Genomic DNA, 16988 nt, shown 5'->3' on the forward strand with positions numbered 1-16988 from the left:
GAACTTCTCAAAGAAGCCACCTCTGTAGCCCTCCCCCACTAAACCCTGGCCACACAAACCCAATACAAGTTGTCCCCAGTAAAAAGAGAACATCAGCAGCGACACCTTGGAATTATTTCCCATTCTCAGTAGGCAAAAATGCACTGATAAAATTGGAGTTAGTGTTGGTAACAGTTAAACTAGAGGCATCAGATGGAACAGACACAGTGAGGATTTCTGGATAGTAAAAGGATAATAGGGGGGGCCTGGTACAATCTGTAGTCAGCATTAGCAGGCAAGAAATAACATGTAATTGGTACACATGCTGTAAATGCCATTGCTAAGAGAGACAAGTGTCCCTTCACTAAGTGTCTGAAATAAGGTAACAACACTAACAGGAAACACATGTAAATACTGGGGGTTTTTTGCTATTAATTTATATTTGAATGAAAGCAAATGTCTCCTCTTTCCTCTTCTGTGATTGTCAAGAAAGAGCAGCCAGTAACTTCTGGAAGAAAGAAAGAAGTCTTCAAATGTACAACAACTTCTTGAACTTCTGCTCAAAATTCATCCACTCCCTCAGGCTGGAATGGGAAGTGGAGTGCCCAACTAACTGTGAAGGAAGGCAAATTCCAGCTGGGGTTTTCCATTCTTTGTACCAGCAGCACCCATTAAGGTAAGTTAGTTGTGCATTTAAATCAGTACCATATAACAAACACACAGTGAACAATGCAGCATCCTTAACTCCAAGTGAATCACTCCTGAGTTGTAGAAAACCAATGTGGAGAATGTGCCCTTTTTAGCAGACATTTTCCACTAACACAATGTAGGACTATTTTAACAGAAGTCTTACTGGACCTAAGATCTCCTGTTGTTGCAGTTAAAATGTTTTTTGCCCAGAACTGCAGAAATGTATTTCTAGTCTTCCCTATTAAAACTACACCTTTCAAATCAAGGTTTAAAAAAGAAATGGAAACAGCCAAACATTAAATGAAAAAGCAGAAAAGGGACTCAGGCAAAGGAACAAGCCTATCCTTTTTTATTGCTCCACAGCACTGAACACATTTAAAAGATCAGCTGAAGTCATGAAGCTAAAAATGAAGTTTTTGCAAGCTCTAGGTGGGATGTGGGTAACACTCTAATTGAGCTCAGAGGATGCTGGTTTTATACTTCATTCTGCAATATTCAAACAAAACAAGAAGCTGAACTCTAATTTTGATCCCATTAACATGGAGATTACCAATCTGCTTCAAGATAGACATGCTTCCAATGCGTTGCTGAGTTAGACATTATGTGGCCATTCAAAACACTGGACCAGTCCACAAAGCCAGTGCTAGGTAAATAAAAAACATGTAAAATAAGAACTGAGTCAATTAGCATGACAAAATTACAAGTTTATTGCAAAGTAAGGTGAGTATTTCCCCCTCAACAGCACATGCCAGAATTGTTAAAATTTTACACATTCAGTTGAATGTTACTCAAAAGTCATATCCAAATTATCAGAACCAAACAAAATACTACCCTGGATTTATTTATGATGGGTTTATCCAAATATTTTAAATGAAAGGCAATTAACTCAAGAAGTTGAAGAAAATCCTTAATAAATTATTCCTTAGCCAAACTACAGTTTTAAGTATATTGGGAGTAAAACAGAGAGTCAATAAAAAAAATTGATTACGATGGTCAGCTCAAGAATTGTTGAGTAGGTCATCCCTGCTCATTATCACAGTATAATCCAGTTTTGAACATTCTGTTTGGCAAATTAATTACCACAGTTAAATAGGACACAAAGTCAGTCCACATCTTCAACTACAGAAATTCCTTCCTTTTCTTCTAGCTTGGATACCTGCAAGTAAAAAGGAAACCAATTCAATAGCAAAAATAAGCTGATGCTTCCATCAGCATCTGCTACTGGTTGTAAAAGTGACACACAAAGATCAGGTTTTTATGAAGTGGATAAATCTTTTGGTTTGTCCAAATGCAGCTAATCTTGTGGTGTGACACTGGAAAACGCAGAAGAGAGCCTGCAGATAGCTCATCCTTTGGGTAGATGTGCCAGCTTTCTTTTGAGCTGCATCACAGTTCCTTCAAATTATGCCAGCTATTAAAATCCCAGTGAACATTTTGGCACCTGGAAGTGCATGCTCTGACCACAAATCCTTCACTTCAGACACAACTCCAAGGCAGAAGCTACAGACAGTGCTGCTGGAGTTCCTCGGGTTGCTCTAAGCCCCTTCAGCCAGGCAGAGCTGAATGACATTAAGACTCCAAGAACAAATCTGGCAATTCCCAGTAAATGCTATGATCTCAACTTCCTTTTACCCCTGTTCCTTCTGCAGCAAACACAAAGGGAATTTTGCACTAAAAATGAGTGGATAACTAAACTGGCTTGACTACACTACAGACATCCAAAGCAGAAAAGTACTTTCTACAAATCCAACAGATTTCTCTATCATTAGCACTCCAAATTGTTTCCATTTACAAATGAGCTCAAGCTGAAACATGACTCTCCCACAGGAAAACCTGGCATTACCTAACTAAAGGTGGGTTTTATGTCAAGTTTATGCCATATTTCCACAGTCCTGTTACTATGCCAGAAAAATCTTAAGTGCAGATTGAGTCCCAGGAGCAGAATGATGAGTGAGACACTGTCCAAGAGAGTGATTCTCTTCAGAATTACAATTGTGCTGAACATCTATGATCAGAGGCAGCTCTTACCCTATTCCATTTCTTGAATAGGGCAGATTTGACTCAAACCATTGCAAGTTATTATTTTCCAGTCTTGCAAAGAGCTGCAGGAGTTATCAGTTCAGATTACTGTTGCCTACACAATAAAATCTTCCCCAAACTTGTCTCCCAGTTTTCAGGAATAAGTTGCATAGCACAACTGCTATTACATACAAATCTAGTTAAAGAGTGTAACAATACCCTGCATCATTAAAAGACCTTAATCAAATTTACTGTAAGCATAATATCATTACATTTTGGTCCAGACCCTACAAAAACATTTTGCCTGACTCCCACAGAGGCCAAAAGAACTTTTGTCCTGGACTCCAGTGGGAAAAAGTCCAATATGATGTAAAAAATCTCCCACCATTCATACTTTACAATAAAGTACTGCACATGGTAGCTTTTATCCCAGGTTTCAAGGTAGTAAAACACTATTACAACATGTCTGGCATTTCTCAGATGAAGGAATTAATATTTTATTACATGTTTAAACATATTCTTAAAAGCAACTGGAGTGTAAAATCTCTGGCAGAAAAAAACTTCAAGGTGCTAAAATTCTTCACCCAGCACTTCTGCCATAAAAGAGGCATTAAAATGAGTTTGAAGGGGTGACTAAAAACTACAAAACGTTAAGCATGGTTCCAATAATTGCCTGAGCCCCTCCCCACCTCACAGTGCTCAAACTGAGCACGGTACCATTACTGCTGCTGTGTTTGAGCAAACACGTATTTGTGAGTCAACCACCTTGAGATTCAAAAAAGGAATTGTTGCAGAAGGAGGTGGGAGAAGCACTCACAGTGAATTGCTGCCTCTTACAGTGGCTTTCCCCATGCTGATGTAGGTCAAGTCTTAATTCTGCAATTAAGCAGATCCCTTCAGACAGGTCCTGAACTGAAACCAAAACACAAAAGCTTGTTTTTCCCATTAGCACAGGACTTCATGAGTCTGGGTACACCTATTAGTTTCTGGCCGCAGTACATCTATTCCTTTATTTTTTCTTTTTCTTGTTTTCATAGCAGGATAACAAAAAAGAACCCAAACAGCCTACACTGAAATCAGAGGATTTAGCCTCACAGTTATGTGAAAAGAACAATCACAGTCATTTCTGTAGTAACTACTACCCTAAATGCTAGCTGTCTTTTGCTGGAGATTCACTGGAAACAAGCTGGACCCACTGTGAATAATTTAAGTATAAAACCATCCCAGAAGCAGAGGGCATTTACCTGTTTATCTATACACCTGAACTGCCAGGACCATGAGGTGTTGTAGAGGAAAGGCCTCAGGTCAAATCGGTTGTCGTCTGGACTGTAGTTTTCAGCGTGGTAGGAAGGGGTGAGGGTGGTCATTTTGTGCCTGTTGACTGAATACATCCTGAAGAAATGCTTAACCTTGGATGCCACCTGGTGTACAAAGAATATAGGTTTTAATCAGATGAAGTTTCTTAGTATTTTAATTAAAAGATTTAGAGGAAAACAGTATTTTTGAGACTGTTTTCTCCCTTTACACAGTCTAGATATTCTTTCAAAGCAAGAGCCATCTTTTGTCTCAAGACATATAACCAAAGGCTTCAAGAGTAGTTGGTCATCTGTATTTCAGAGAAATATTTTCCCCTTGAGGTATAGTTCTGAAGTAATTATTTTCAAACTACCCAATTACTGTTTTAACAATTTGCAACACAAGACAACAAACTCCATTTAAGAGATGCAGACCAGCTTTTCCAGCATATTCTGCTGCAGCTGTAGAATAATCTCTAAACACAAAATAATGAAACTATTCCTTTCAGTTAAAAGGCACCTGACCTTTCTCCAAACATACTCTATTTTGGCAAAAACATTAAACAATTTGATTTTTTTTTTCTCTTTGGTATCTTACCTCTCTTGGAGTACAAATTTCCTTCCACATAGTAATCAGCTTACAGAACATACTGTATGGTCCAGCCTTTGCAATTTTCCTTAGTTTCCCATAGACTGAGAGCTCTGCATATGTCATCCCCATATCTGCCTGAAAACACACACACATACAAAGAAAGTCACTGAAAATCTTAACTATGCAAATTTTAATTAATACTTTTATGGGGCAATTAAAATAACCCAGTTAAATCAAAGAAACACCAAAATGAAGTTGTCAATGTCAAAAAGACATAGTAATATTATGAGCAGAAATAAAAAACCCCACTGGAATCTCTCCAAATTGGTAGATTGGAGCCCACAGAGGTAATTTTATCAGTCCTCTCTTTTCCAAAGGGACAGCAAAGAGAAGGGTGTGGGAAGAAGAGGGCTTTGCCACCAGTCATTTCCATAGCAGTAAGGCCCTGACTTTCTTTTGATATTAAAAAAAACTTAAAACAAACTGAATTTTACAACACCCTTCCTTCTAAGTGTCCAAAAATCTAAAATAATTCAAAAATGTTACTTTGCTGTTTTGGAAACTATTGTCAACACAGATAGGGCAGGTGTGGGAAACTAATGCCTTGTTGGCAGCTTTGAGACTGTTTATAACATGCTTGTCAATAAGCATGGATACATACAAGAGTAAACAACAGTTATTGGACAAAACCCAGATTTTGGGGTAAGGCTTACAAGATCATTTTAAAGGCACTGCCCATTACCTCATCAGTTTGAGCTACTTGTCCATCCACCAGGGGCTCCAACTCTGCCGTGGGTGGAGCTGACATGATACTGTAAGGGAGAGGGAAAAGGAAAGCCATGGATTCTATGCAGACTAATGAGTGCTGGTTTGTTACAGCAGTGCTTCATCGCCAAAACAAAGCAGCTGGCTCACACAGTTCCTGCAGTGGAATTAACAAACACAGTCACTGAATCACTGCTCACCTTCTGAGGGCTGTGAGCTGGAAGTTTTCAATGCAATACTGAATGAAGTTCTTCAAATCAGTCTTGCTGATGCCACCAATGGGGTTGATATCAGCACTGGAGCAGTCGTACTTGGTCAAGTAACCACGGAGACTGAGCAAGACAGGAAATTTTATCCAGCAAGAGTAAATAGTAATGTAACTGTAGCATAATATATAATCCTTGACACTATAGAGAATTTATATGTAGCATAAAGAAAGGGAGAAACAGACTGCAGATTGGTATAACATATTTATACCTAAAGGGCAAACATGTTTAATTGCAACAGGGCTATCCTAAAGCCATGAAATTCCCAGAAGATGATACTTTAAACAATCATAAAGCACTGCAAAACTGTCCATGATGAGACAGTATGTGCAAAACAACTAAAATACTGTGCTGACCAATTAAAACAATAAATCTCAAAACACCCACAGAACCAGCACACAGTAGTCTCACAGCTTTAGAGGTTACCACTCCCACAGTCTTACAGAGATTGCTCTAACCTTCAAATACTCAGCTCTAATAACAGTACTCCAGATTTTAAAGTCTGTTTTTCAGCTCAAAGTTCACATTTTAATTCCTAATACAGTAATTGAAAATACAACAAATTGGGAAGTTAGCCTAGTGAATGCACAAATAAGCTCTACTGAAAACAGCATTTTATGGCAGAGCTATAGCAATACTTTGGCTAAACCTCTGAAAAACACACAATTTCCCATTCAGGCTGATTCAACTGTTTTCACTGATTTCACTGTTACCGGTCTATTCTTAGGTTGTTACCGCTTCTGAGTAATAATCTGCACTGGGATTTGGTAGAGTTGCAATGAAATGACAGTGTCCTGCTCCACCTGGGTTTGGATTCCTAATTTTCACCAACCTCTCATCCACATTGGCTGATCCCAGCACCAGCAGTCCCCCTGGCATTCCACGAGCCCACAGTGTCAGCTGAGCAAAGAGGTAGGCGATGACCATTCTTATTCTAGCCTGCAAAGCAAAATGAAAAGGAAAGCAAAATCTACACAGCAGAGTGATTTCTCCCCAGTCACTTTTATTAATCAATTGTCTAAACAAACTCATGAAGAACAAACTGTGGGCAGGGTAAGTGTAACTTCAAGAAGGATGGTCTTGTGGAGAAAATGCTGAACACACACAGGAAATCTGGGTTCAGTATCTGCTACTGCCACAGACTGAGGAAGTTTCTCCTGGCCTGACCTGCAAACTGGGGAGTAGTTGCCATTTTCTATCTCCTACAAGCACTAAAAAGGAACCATGAGGGATGAAGTATGCAGACAAACCGTACTTTTTTATGGAGTAAATAAATCCCTCTGGTCTAATACACAACATTTGTAAAAAGTTTACTTTGCTTTTGTCCCCATTCTGAAACTCAGCTTTTTCTGAGGATGGCAGTAATACAAAACCAACCTGGGATCCAGCCTCCAGCTCCAGCCACAATTGTGGGTGATATTAAGGAAATACCCACACTCCTCTGTGACTAAAGCCTCTCCTGTTGCCAAAATGCTGATAAAGGATTCAATGTTTGTTTACAGAGCAAACAGCTGGATTTCTCCAGTAACAGAGGAATAAAGACCAAGTCCTCAAATTAACAAAAACTATCAAACAGGATAACCAACACTCAGAACTAAAGCAGAGTTGCTGGTTGGTTGGGAAAAACAAAAAAAAACAAACCAAAACCCACAAAACCAAAGGAGTCTGACCTGATTCAGCCTACAGGGCACACACCTGCACATTCTGGAGTGCCAGGCTCTCTCTGCTGCTCCCTCCATAGACAGAAAAACGGGGAGTTCGACCTGTCACCACACTGAAGATCCCCACGACAGCTTTCACAGCTGCATCAATGTTCAGGTTGATGTGATAGCTGAGAAGAATTCAAGCACAAGTGACTCAACTAGCACAATCTGACTATATAAAATACCACTAAAAAAAACCCCAAACAAATCCACCCATCAAATGAGGTTTTAAGGCCACTAAAATCTCAGATCTGGTACGAAGAAACTTAGGAAAGAATAACGCTTTTCAGAGTCTGTTTCCAAAATTCCATGTCCTTTGCCAAATGCTTCTAAGTTTGCCTGACTTTAACACTTAAGTAATAATATCTGTAACATTCCTACTTAACCCACCTCCTATTGCTCTCTCATTTTTTTCCCATTTTCAAGGTTGAACATTTTAGGTGCAAGTCCTTGCCAGAACATGATTTTTTTTCCCAGCACTTCACAGCTTGTACCTGCCTATTTGCTCAGCCAGCAGTTTAGCCCTGTTGCAGGTATCCTGGGAGGAGTTCTCACTAGCCATGTAGCACGTGGTGAAGACACGCTTGCACAATTCCCGAGGATCCTGAGGGATGTAGGTCTCATCATTCACAATCCTGCGTGCATCAGCCAGCACATCTGCATCTGAGGACAGAGCAAAAGAAACACAGGAGTGGAAATTATTGTGCTCCTCCTACCAAGGATATGCAAATATCTTGTGCATCCCTTGTATTCCAATTAAGCTTTACAGTGCACCTGACAAATAAGATGACTACATCTACCTCCCCAAAAAAAATTTCATCTATCAAATAAAAGAATTACTGATTTTGCTCCTGATTTTGAGCACAGAAATATTAAATCCATTTGATCTACTGAAGAATTTTCACAGAAAACACAATCCAGTATGTACAAAGACTTAGCTAAAAGCATAAAGTCTGCTTAAAGCCAGTTTAAGAACTTCAGCCATCCCTAACCATGTAGTGCTGGTTTTAATTAGAAGGGGAAAATTTTCAGAATAAACTGAAAACTACATCAGCCAACATTTGAACAATGCTCTAGACAGAAACTAGTCTAAGTTCCACATCCAATTCTTAAACCCAAAACAAAAACTACTAAGCCAATTCAGAGAATCTGGACACACATTTTTGCTGGAATTTCTGAAGAGATACAAAGAACTCCATTAGAACAACAGGAAAAAGGTCTGCCATTAATAAGCTCTTGCAGCTACTGCACCCAGCTAATATTAGCTTGTCCACAACCATTAGTGGGTATGGCTGGCCAGACACACAGATCTACTTACTGCCATTCTTGACTGCCAGGCAAACCTGGTGACACATGGAATACACGATGCAAGCTGTAGCAGAGCTGTCAATTCCACCACTCAGAGGTAGGAGAAATCCTGCCTTGAAAACAGAGCAAGGAAGAGGTTCCACATAGCAAAATTAGAAAAAAATATGTATTGTACTTCTCAGGAACACACTCCTGTAGAAGAGTGACAGGTGCATTGTTCAAGTTTGTTTATATTCTACTGGGGAAAAACAGAACAAACCACCCAGAGCAAATCCTCTTAAACTCTCATTAACTGGGTAATCAAACAAGTAGTCAGTGTAAAGCCCTTTGGCTAGAAAAAATTCCAGTTGTCTTCACCCTCTAGTAAGACAGAAAAGCTAATAAAAAGGATTGCATTTTTCATATATACTTTACTATTACACTGAATTACTACTTCACACCACTCTGGCACACTCAAGAAAGCACAATTCCTAAGGGAAGGGTGCACAGAGCATACTGAAGTCAGACTTGGAACACGATTTTTAAGTCTGAATGAGCTGCTTTAAAAGCTCAAACTCTGCACCTTGGACTAACACCAGTTTGGATTACCAGTAGCACAGGATGGCAATTTGGATTGTCCCTGTGGCACAAAAGAAGCTGTGTATGCCAAGGGAAAAACAAACCCAGTTGTTCTTACCTGTTTGCTGCGCCTTAAATAGTCCCAGAGCCAACATGCAGGTCCAAGGCTGAAATTACAGAACATGATTGTTTAAGAAGGTTGGGGAATAACACCTAAGCAAGTCAACATATTTACTGTGGTCTTCCAATCAGAGACTTCCTTTACTTAAATTTAAACAACATCTTATGTTTATCTCTTTCTTTGGTTTGTTTAAATTTTGGTTGGTTTTTTTTTTTTTTAATCAAAATAATTTTCAAGCAGCAGATTGAGTGTTTGATTACCTGATCTCCTCCTCGGGACTATGATGTCTCCACTGGATTGGCACACAAGTAGGAACAGCTACATCGTCAGGACACGACAGAGCAAAATTCACTTTTACCCTGGGATAAGGATTCACTTTACTTGCCTAAGCAATAGTACAGAAGAATTCAGAAGACACCAATTTTAATGTAGCATATACCTATAAAACATCACATCTCTAAGATACTGTGAAAATCAAGACAACGCAAACACTTTTTACATTCAGTAACTATTCAGACTTGGCACACCTTACAAACACAAGGAGTTCTCACCGCCAAGTTACGAGATGAAATCTCTGCTCTGTAACTTCGAACATCTTCCAGGTCCAGAGTGGCAACCAGCACCTCCTATGAAAAGGCTTTCAACATTAGATCACTCTACACAAACGATGCTTGGCAAAAGATTCAGCAACAGCTGTGGCAAAGGAAAAGGCAAGAAACTTTACTGGGGAAAGAGATGGATCTGGCACATATTGTGAGGAAACCTAGATGACAAATCTACCTTTTTCTGAAATCAAAGTGAAACCTTGTGTCTACAAAACTGGGTCATAATTAGAACATTGCAGTCTTTGCCCTTTCTTCCTTTAGATAAGGGAATGTAAATTAACAGGGTCTCTCCTCCTCATGGTGATTGCAAACAAAAATGTTTTCATGAAGTTATTCCACTATGACAGTTCTTCCTTCCTCACAAAAGCAGGAGAGCTACTGTAGGTAATTTGACTAGAAAAACACTTGGATCTAGCTGAATAGCATAATTAAATACACCCTTTTAAGTCTAGAGACATGGACCTATAGTCTGGAATGTCTGGGAAGCGTTGAGCACAAATGTACTAGCAGCTATAGGGTGGATACATTACCACATCATCGAGTGAAAACTGGGATCCTTGTGCAACTGTTTCTCCATTCATGGAAATCATGGCACAGCCATCGTAATACAGACGATCACCATCACAGCCTTTCTGGTTTGCTAAAATATATATCCCACCATTCTGCCAGGGAAACAAACATACAGGGAAAGAAAAAGGAAAAAAAAAGGCAGTTCAGAATATAGCACCTGACAGGATTTAAAAATCAAAATGTTACTTCTCTGTTCATGCTCTTTTTACACACTTCCTCTCCCTGTACATCATAAGTGATTTATGGCTGGGATTCTCTCTTGACAGGAGTCTCTGTTAGTAGCAAGAGTCATTCTGTTGCCTTCCCCTGGTCTTAAAATTAAGAACCAAACACGGTTTAAGGGAAAAGGGGTTTTTACTTCAGTATTTAATTAAGGATCCTTAGGTGCACAACTCCATCCAGGTGGAATGTGTCGAAATGCACACCGAAAATTCGCCCGAAATGCGCCCCCCGGAACGCACCCAAAATGCAGCCCCCAAAATGCACACACCGTGTATATACAACCTATAGACCTTGAAAATTAGCATATCTAACAAAGATTCCCCAATGAGAAGCTTAAATGAATAGCGTGATATCCCCCCATCCTGAGGAATTCCCCCTTGGATGGGCCTATCTTAGTTTGCAGGATGTATTCTAGAGAGGACCTTGGTTTCTCAGGATAGCATAGGACTTTCTGGCCCCAGCTGTGAGGCCTCCAGGATGTTTGGTCTCCTGGCTTAACGGAATATTAGGACTATGCTAAGTTATCAAGCTTAAGGAATTACAAACGTGCATGCTAAAAGCACTGAGGATACATAAAAGCTATATAAAAGGGTATATAAAAGAAAAGGCAAAAAATCGTCATGGCATCAATTCCTTCATGCCAAACAGAGAGCTGCACTTCTAAATTGAAATTCTGAGTTCAAATTGAGGTTGGGAAGAGCAGGAAGGTGATGACAGAAGCTGTGTTCGGATATCAGAGGAGAGAGCAGATACTGTTAAATATAAGCAAACCATGTTAAATTACAATGACAAAGCAGCTTTTTCACAGTGTAATGTACACTCGTTGCTTTATTTTTGTCCCCATCACTGTTAGATAGGATTACAGTCCAATTACTTAATGTCTTCTCATTTTTAAAACAAACAGAACTTTCAAAGTAGAAAAGTGCACACCTTTGCTGTGGCAGAATTCACCAGGTCCACCCGGGCATGAGCCTTCCGCAGCACGTGGTGACTCCCGGAAGAGTTGGTGAAAATTTCCACGCCGTCAAGTCCCATCTCAATGTGAGGGCTGTCAAAGCAAAAGGCACAAAAATAAATCACTACTGTGCTGTGGAAACTGCAAATATTACTAAAAATCACTGACAAACAGAAACATCTATGGCATTGTCAGTTTTCTGCATGCCTTAGCTCAAACAAGGATAGGGCTTTCAAAAATATGTTTTCTTGCATTGCACAACTCTTCTGTCAAAGACCAGCAGTGGCTGCAGAGGTCAGGAGGGCTTTTGCTCATTCTGTTCTAAATGAAATGCCTTCTACTCTTTAGAAGGCCAGGTCTCAAAGAAAGAGAGAATTAAAAATCTTGGTCTGAAAGGGCAACATGGATATACACTGCAAGGTCAGTTGTCCCATTTTCCTTTTCTCTTAGTAAATCCAAAAACAGAACCACAAGGAGAAGATTTTTACTGCTTTTTTTCTTTTTCCAATGTCATAAGAAAGAAATGCAAAAAAAAAAATCACATCTTTGACACACCACACCTTCTGCAGTTACAAGGAAATTAATGTAACTGGGAGACTTGGAAAAATATCAGGAATGTGAGCACTGTAGTTTCCTGTCATTTGTTTCCTTAGGTCACTCTTTTCATTCTGCTTCTTTTTGGTATTTCTCCCCTAGCCTCTGTTTTGAATTGGTTTCGTTTAACCACCTACATTTCTTTGCCATCCTGCACCCAGCCTAGTGAGGTCTTTCCCATGATGTATTCATTGCCCCTAATTACATTTTATTTTACTGGCAATTTCTGAAAGATAAATTACATAGAAGAATAATAAGCAGATCTTCTCAAACATTTATTTCAGGCAGCTCCAGGGTATGTTTTAGTTTACTTTTTATTTTCTCTTCTCCTTTACCTGTTTGGTGCCCAAAGTTCTTCACATATTTCTGCCCCTAGGCAGGTATCTTTGGTTGCTAGCACTGCATCCCCAAAAGGAACAGTTTCCTGAGGAAAAACAAGAACATTCTTACACACATGGAGTAGAACAAGCTATTCAATTCAAAAATTCAACTACAAATCTTAAGAAAATGTAAAAATCGAATGCTCACTTCTGTGAAATTAGTGACACGCTATCAATCACATTATACCTTCCTTCATTTTATACCAAGTCTGTGAAAAAAAAAAAAAAAACAAAAAAAAAAAAAACAAAAAAAAAAAACACAAAAAAAAACACAAAAAAAAAAAGCTCTGGACTGATTGAAATTTTGTGTTTTAATTTCAGTAGTATTCAGATCCAGTGCTTTGCTTAAGGACAGGAATTAAACAATCTACAAAACAGAAACTGTCTGTTGCTAGGAATCACACTCATGCTTTAGTGGGAACTAACATAAATTTTAGATCCTTCTGAATTTTTCTGAATTTAAACCTTCCTGAAGGTTTAAATGATTTTTTAATTTTTTTTAACCTAAAAACACACACTCAATTCTAGTCTCAAGCACAGATAAACTCAGTACCAAAATTGTGCAAAATATGGCAGTCAAGGTTCTGTATGTACAAACAACTGAGATTTAAAATTTACTTGCTTTGCTGCCACATACTAACACAAATAAGGTTAAATTATGCTCTCATTTTATATAACTTAGAACCACCTCTGAAACATATGAATCTACAACGTTGACTGGCAGCAGAATTTTGGGACCTACAGTGTTTAATTGCTGGATCTGGAAGATGCTACAGTTAAAAAAAAACAACTTACCTGTCCTGTCACTTCCTGAATTATCCTGGGTAGAAAATATTCCTCCACGTGCCTAAATCAAGTTTACACATTGTGAATATATCATTACATAAAGCACAGCATAAAAACTGGTTCTCATCTCACCTTCTAATGTTGGTTAAAGAAACTGTATTGAAGTTGTACAGGGCTGTGTGTGTTTAAAAAATGAAAAAAATACCATCATATTTTCTGTGGAATTTATCAGAAATGCCAACATTTTAAGATAGCAACATCTATGCTTCAGAAAGGCATGGTAAGCAATGCTTCCTCCTGGCTAGAAACCAGACCTAACAAAGAACACACCATGCAAGTCAAATGCCAGATGGAAATTCCTCTTTTTGCAGGGTTGCTACATGAGCAGCTCAGAACTGACCGGGGCTCAGAGGATGGACCAGACGTGCCTTACTGCGACCCTCAATTTGGAGGCATTCCCTGACTGCAGGATGAGTGCACAGCATCAGAGGTGAGTGCCAGGCATATTCTGCAGCATCATAAGGTAGGTAACTTTTACTCTCTGCAGTTGTTAAAGCTTTGACAGAGCTCATCCATTTCAGTGTTTGCCAGTTCAGTACTGGGCTTCAGCAATCCAGCAGACAAACACAGCCCCGTCCAGCCCTGAGCTGGGTGTTCTTAGAAAGCAGACACCAGGAAAATGACACTTTACACTGGTTGTAGGATAAAGCAGCCCCACTTTTTCTTCCAGCTCAGCAACTCAGAGTTTGACTGCTCAATAAGCTTCCTAACCAAGCTGCAACCATGTAGCTTGGCTGACTCTGTCTTGCTGCTCTCCCAGTAGCAGCCAATGATGGTTTGCTGTAGATATTTCAACCCTGCTGCTGTGGCTGCAAACGGCAAGCTGTGTTTTTTAACACAATTTTAACAGCTGACAGCATACCTTGCTTTACTCCATGGGGTGAACCATCTAAGTTCCCTGTAGTTTCCTCCATTTGCCAGTGATATTTTTGGTCTGATCAGAAGAATCTTCCTTAAATCACAAAACAAAACAGAAAAGCTGAGTTAAGACATGATGTACGGCCAAACAAGGCTATATACAAACACTGATTAATCCCTTTTTTTCTTTTATAATGTAACATTTTAAAAGTTTCTGTTTGCAGACTCAAGGGGTTTTTCTGAACTCTTTCAGAAAGCAGTGGGAATTTAGTTTCTACAAATTCAGAAAAGAAAAAACAGATAATGAAAAACCTTAGTTGTCTTTCTCAAAATTTAGCAAATAGGAAGATAAATCCATCATTCTAACGTAGCACTGAAGAATCTTGCTTGAAGGCCAAACTGGTGTCTGAAAAGATAACGTGTTACTTCACAAAACACATCAAGAACTACTTACTTATTTAAAAAGATCACTCGACAATTGTAACGAACATTCCTGTGCAGAACAGGCCTGTGAAAATAAGAAGCAAAATTAGCAGTGACTACACTCACTAAATGAAATTATAAAAAGCTACAGAATCTACTTTACTGCATAAAAACTATTTGTAAGACCTCACTAGAGGGAATCAAGCAAAACAATGTATCAAGTTTTAGCTTCTAATTTTTTAGTTAAAGTAGTTGTTCGAAAAAATCAGAGTTAGTGGCTGTGCTGTCAGTCTCAGATGTATCAACCACTACCTGAGCCTTAGGAACACGAGCAGACCAGAAGATTCCCCATGGCTGGGCCAGGTTATTTAATCAAACATGACCTCCTGTGATACTGCCAACCCAGTTCAAAAGCAAACTAGTTTTACACATTTATATCAATACTGACACGATAATTTTACAGACATAATTTACCACCCTTCCCTGTCAGCACAAGACTTACAATGGCTTCAGTGATTTTCACATACACTTATGTTGCTTTAAGATGTCTGCCAGTCAAAGAAGCCCCTACATTCCTCCAAAACAGTCAATTTATAAAGCCCCTTGAGTCTGACCTGTGGCAATAGGGCCCAGCCATTAATGTTTCCAATATATAACTGTAATTATTCTATCTCTCACTTGAAGGGCTCAGCCATCAGCAGTCTTTGAAAGGATTATCTTTCAGAAAGTGTTTTGCATGTTGCAGTCCTGGTCATGGTAATTAAAAGGGGAAAAGTAGTGCAGTTTCTAAGGTATGTTTAAAAGTTTGGTGCAGAGCCCTTGCTATCCAGAGCATGGCACAAGCAGCATTCCCTAACGACTTACCCCTTTATCACAGATACAAAAGAAAAAAAACTTACATTCCCACATCACAGATAATATCTTGAGTAGCTGGAGACTCCAAGAGCTTTTCCAGAACTTGAAACGAATGCAACAGTGTGTCTGACTCATAATAGTGATCTGAGCAGCCGTAACCACTGCATATAAAAACAAGAAATCAAAATTCAGCCAGACCAGCATCAGAGCCAAAGAACCAAAACTACTTCAGACAGGGAACATTTCACCCACACGGGTAATTTATATAGAAAATGAAGAAGCAGTGCTGTCAACATCATCCCTACTTACAGCATTTAAAACTCTGCGGCGTTTTATATCACCCCATGGGGATGATATATTCCTTTAAAGGACAGCAGCCTGGGCCCAGGCAGAAATCAAAGCACTACAGTTTCCCTGAGGGAAAACTCACTGAAATAGGTCAAAAAATTATCGCTACCAGTCAGGTTTCCAAGAGAAGAGACCCAATCCTGTGCTCACAACTACAGTGCTTTCTTTGCACGACAGCCGCATGCTGTAAGCACGGCTTTGGGCACTGCAGCACCACAGGGCTGATGCTCTTCCTGACTGTTCTCCCACAATTAAGTGGAATCGCACCAAATCCAGCGCCAGCAAAGCGCCCTTACCAGATTTCGAGCTCTGGACCAAGCCGGTACCGGGCTCCTTTTCTCTTGGCGATGTCGATACCTGGAAGAGTGTTGGGCGCGCAGTGCGTGAAACAGGCACGGGCTGCGCTGCTGCGCCCCTGGGAGGGAGGGAAGGAAGGAGGGAAGGAGGGAGCGGGAGAGGCTTCCTGACGGCCGGGGGCAACCAGCCATCTCGGCACTCACTTCTGAAAATCCTCTCCAGGTTGCCCTCAAAGTCCAGAGCCCACTGGTTGAGGGCGCAGCTGGCCACGGTCACGGCCCGACCCATGACGGCCCCGCCGCCTTCCCCGCTGCTTCCGGGGCGGAGCCAGGCCGGGGCTGCCGGTCCCTCCCCCGGCCGCTCCTCCCGGTCCCTCCTCCGGCCCCGGCAGCAGCACTTGCACCGTCAGCGCTTCAAGAATCCACTCCATCCAGACCCGGTATCCACCCCCGGTGTGGCTCCTCCGCCGGCGTGTGCTGCTGCACACCCGTACGCGGTTTTCGCAGTTTTTTCTCTCCAGAGCCCTGAATAACGGGAGTGCAGCCTTAGCCCCTTTCTTAGCCCTTTTTAAGAGGTGTCCCTCAAACCGAGTTCAGAGCGTGAGTGCTGAAAGTAACTGGAACAGGGTGCCGATGTTCTGCGTGTTGTTCACATTTCAGCATCATCCCGGCAGCTCTCAGGGTGCTGACCCCAGAGAGAGTGACTTCAAAGTCCAATCTCCTGTGTCCCTCATCACATA

General features: G+C 40.4%; 1 protein-coding gene across 2 annotated transcripts; it reads right to left on the reverse strand.

Moving 5' to 3' along the window:
- Positions 1-1352: 1352 nt before the first annotated feature.
- On the reverse strand, positions 1353-16556 carry NADSYN1 (NAD synthetase 1). 2 transcript variants are annotated; one of them, XR_011151260.1, is made up of 22 exons: positions 16453-16556; positions 16249-16309; positions 15649-15765; positions 14781-14834; positions 14331-14420; positions 13418-13469; positions 12578-12666; positions 11624-11741; positions 10432-10563; positions 9848-9922; positions 9557-9681; positions 9294-9342; positions 8628-8730; positions 7804-7972; positions 7302-7437; positions 6439-6545; positions 5541-5672; positions 5318-5387; positions 4582-4710; positions 3933-4109; positions 3506-3600; positions 1353-1825 (listed from the first exon to the last, which is right to left on the reverse strand). XR_011151260.1 is itself a non-coding variant. In XM_069016429.1 (21 exons), the coding sequence occupies exons 1-21, from the start codon at positions 16535-16537 to the stop codon at positions 1772-1774; spliced, it is 2124 nt and encodes a 707-aa protein (XP_068872530.1). In that variant the 5' UTR covers positions 16538-16556; the 3' UTR covers positions 1353-1771. The 2 variants fall into 2 exon arrangements, 1 of the variants encoding a protein (XP_068872530.1); XM_069016429.1 differs by lacking the exon at positions 3506-3600.
- Positions 16557-16988: the final 432 nt, after the last annotated feature.

Source organism: Aphelocoma coerulescens, chromosome 5, assembly GCF_041296385.1.
Source record: "Aphelocoma coerulescens isolate FSJ_1873_10779 chromosome 5, UR_Acoe_1.0, whole genome shotgun sequence".
In the NCBI taxonomy this organism is placed as follows: Eukaryota; Metazoa; Chordata; class Aves; order Passeriformes; family Corvidae; genus Aphelocoma; species Aphelocoma coerulescens.

What these genes read in the sequence shown, in the direction of transcription:
- NADSYN1 (XM_069016429.1), bottom strand. Translation starts at nt 16,537, where the DNA reads ATGGGTCGGGCCGTGACCGTGGCCAGCTGCGCCCTCAACCAGTGGGCT. An exon ending in CCTGGCAGTCAAGAATGGCA is followed by an intron (nt 7,973 to 8,627) that starts GTAAGTAGATCT and finishes CTCTGTCCTCAG; the next exon opens with ATGCAGATGTGCTGGCTGAT. An exon ending in TCAGGTGTATAGATAAACAG is followed by an intron (nt 1,826 to 3,932) that starts GTAAATGCCCTC and finishes TTTTACTTGCAG; the next exon opens with GTATCCAAGCTAGAAGAAAA.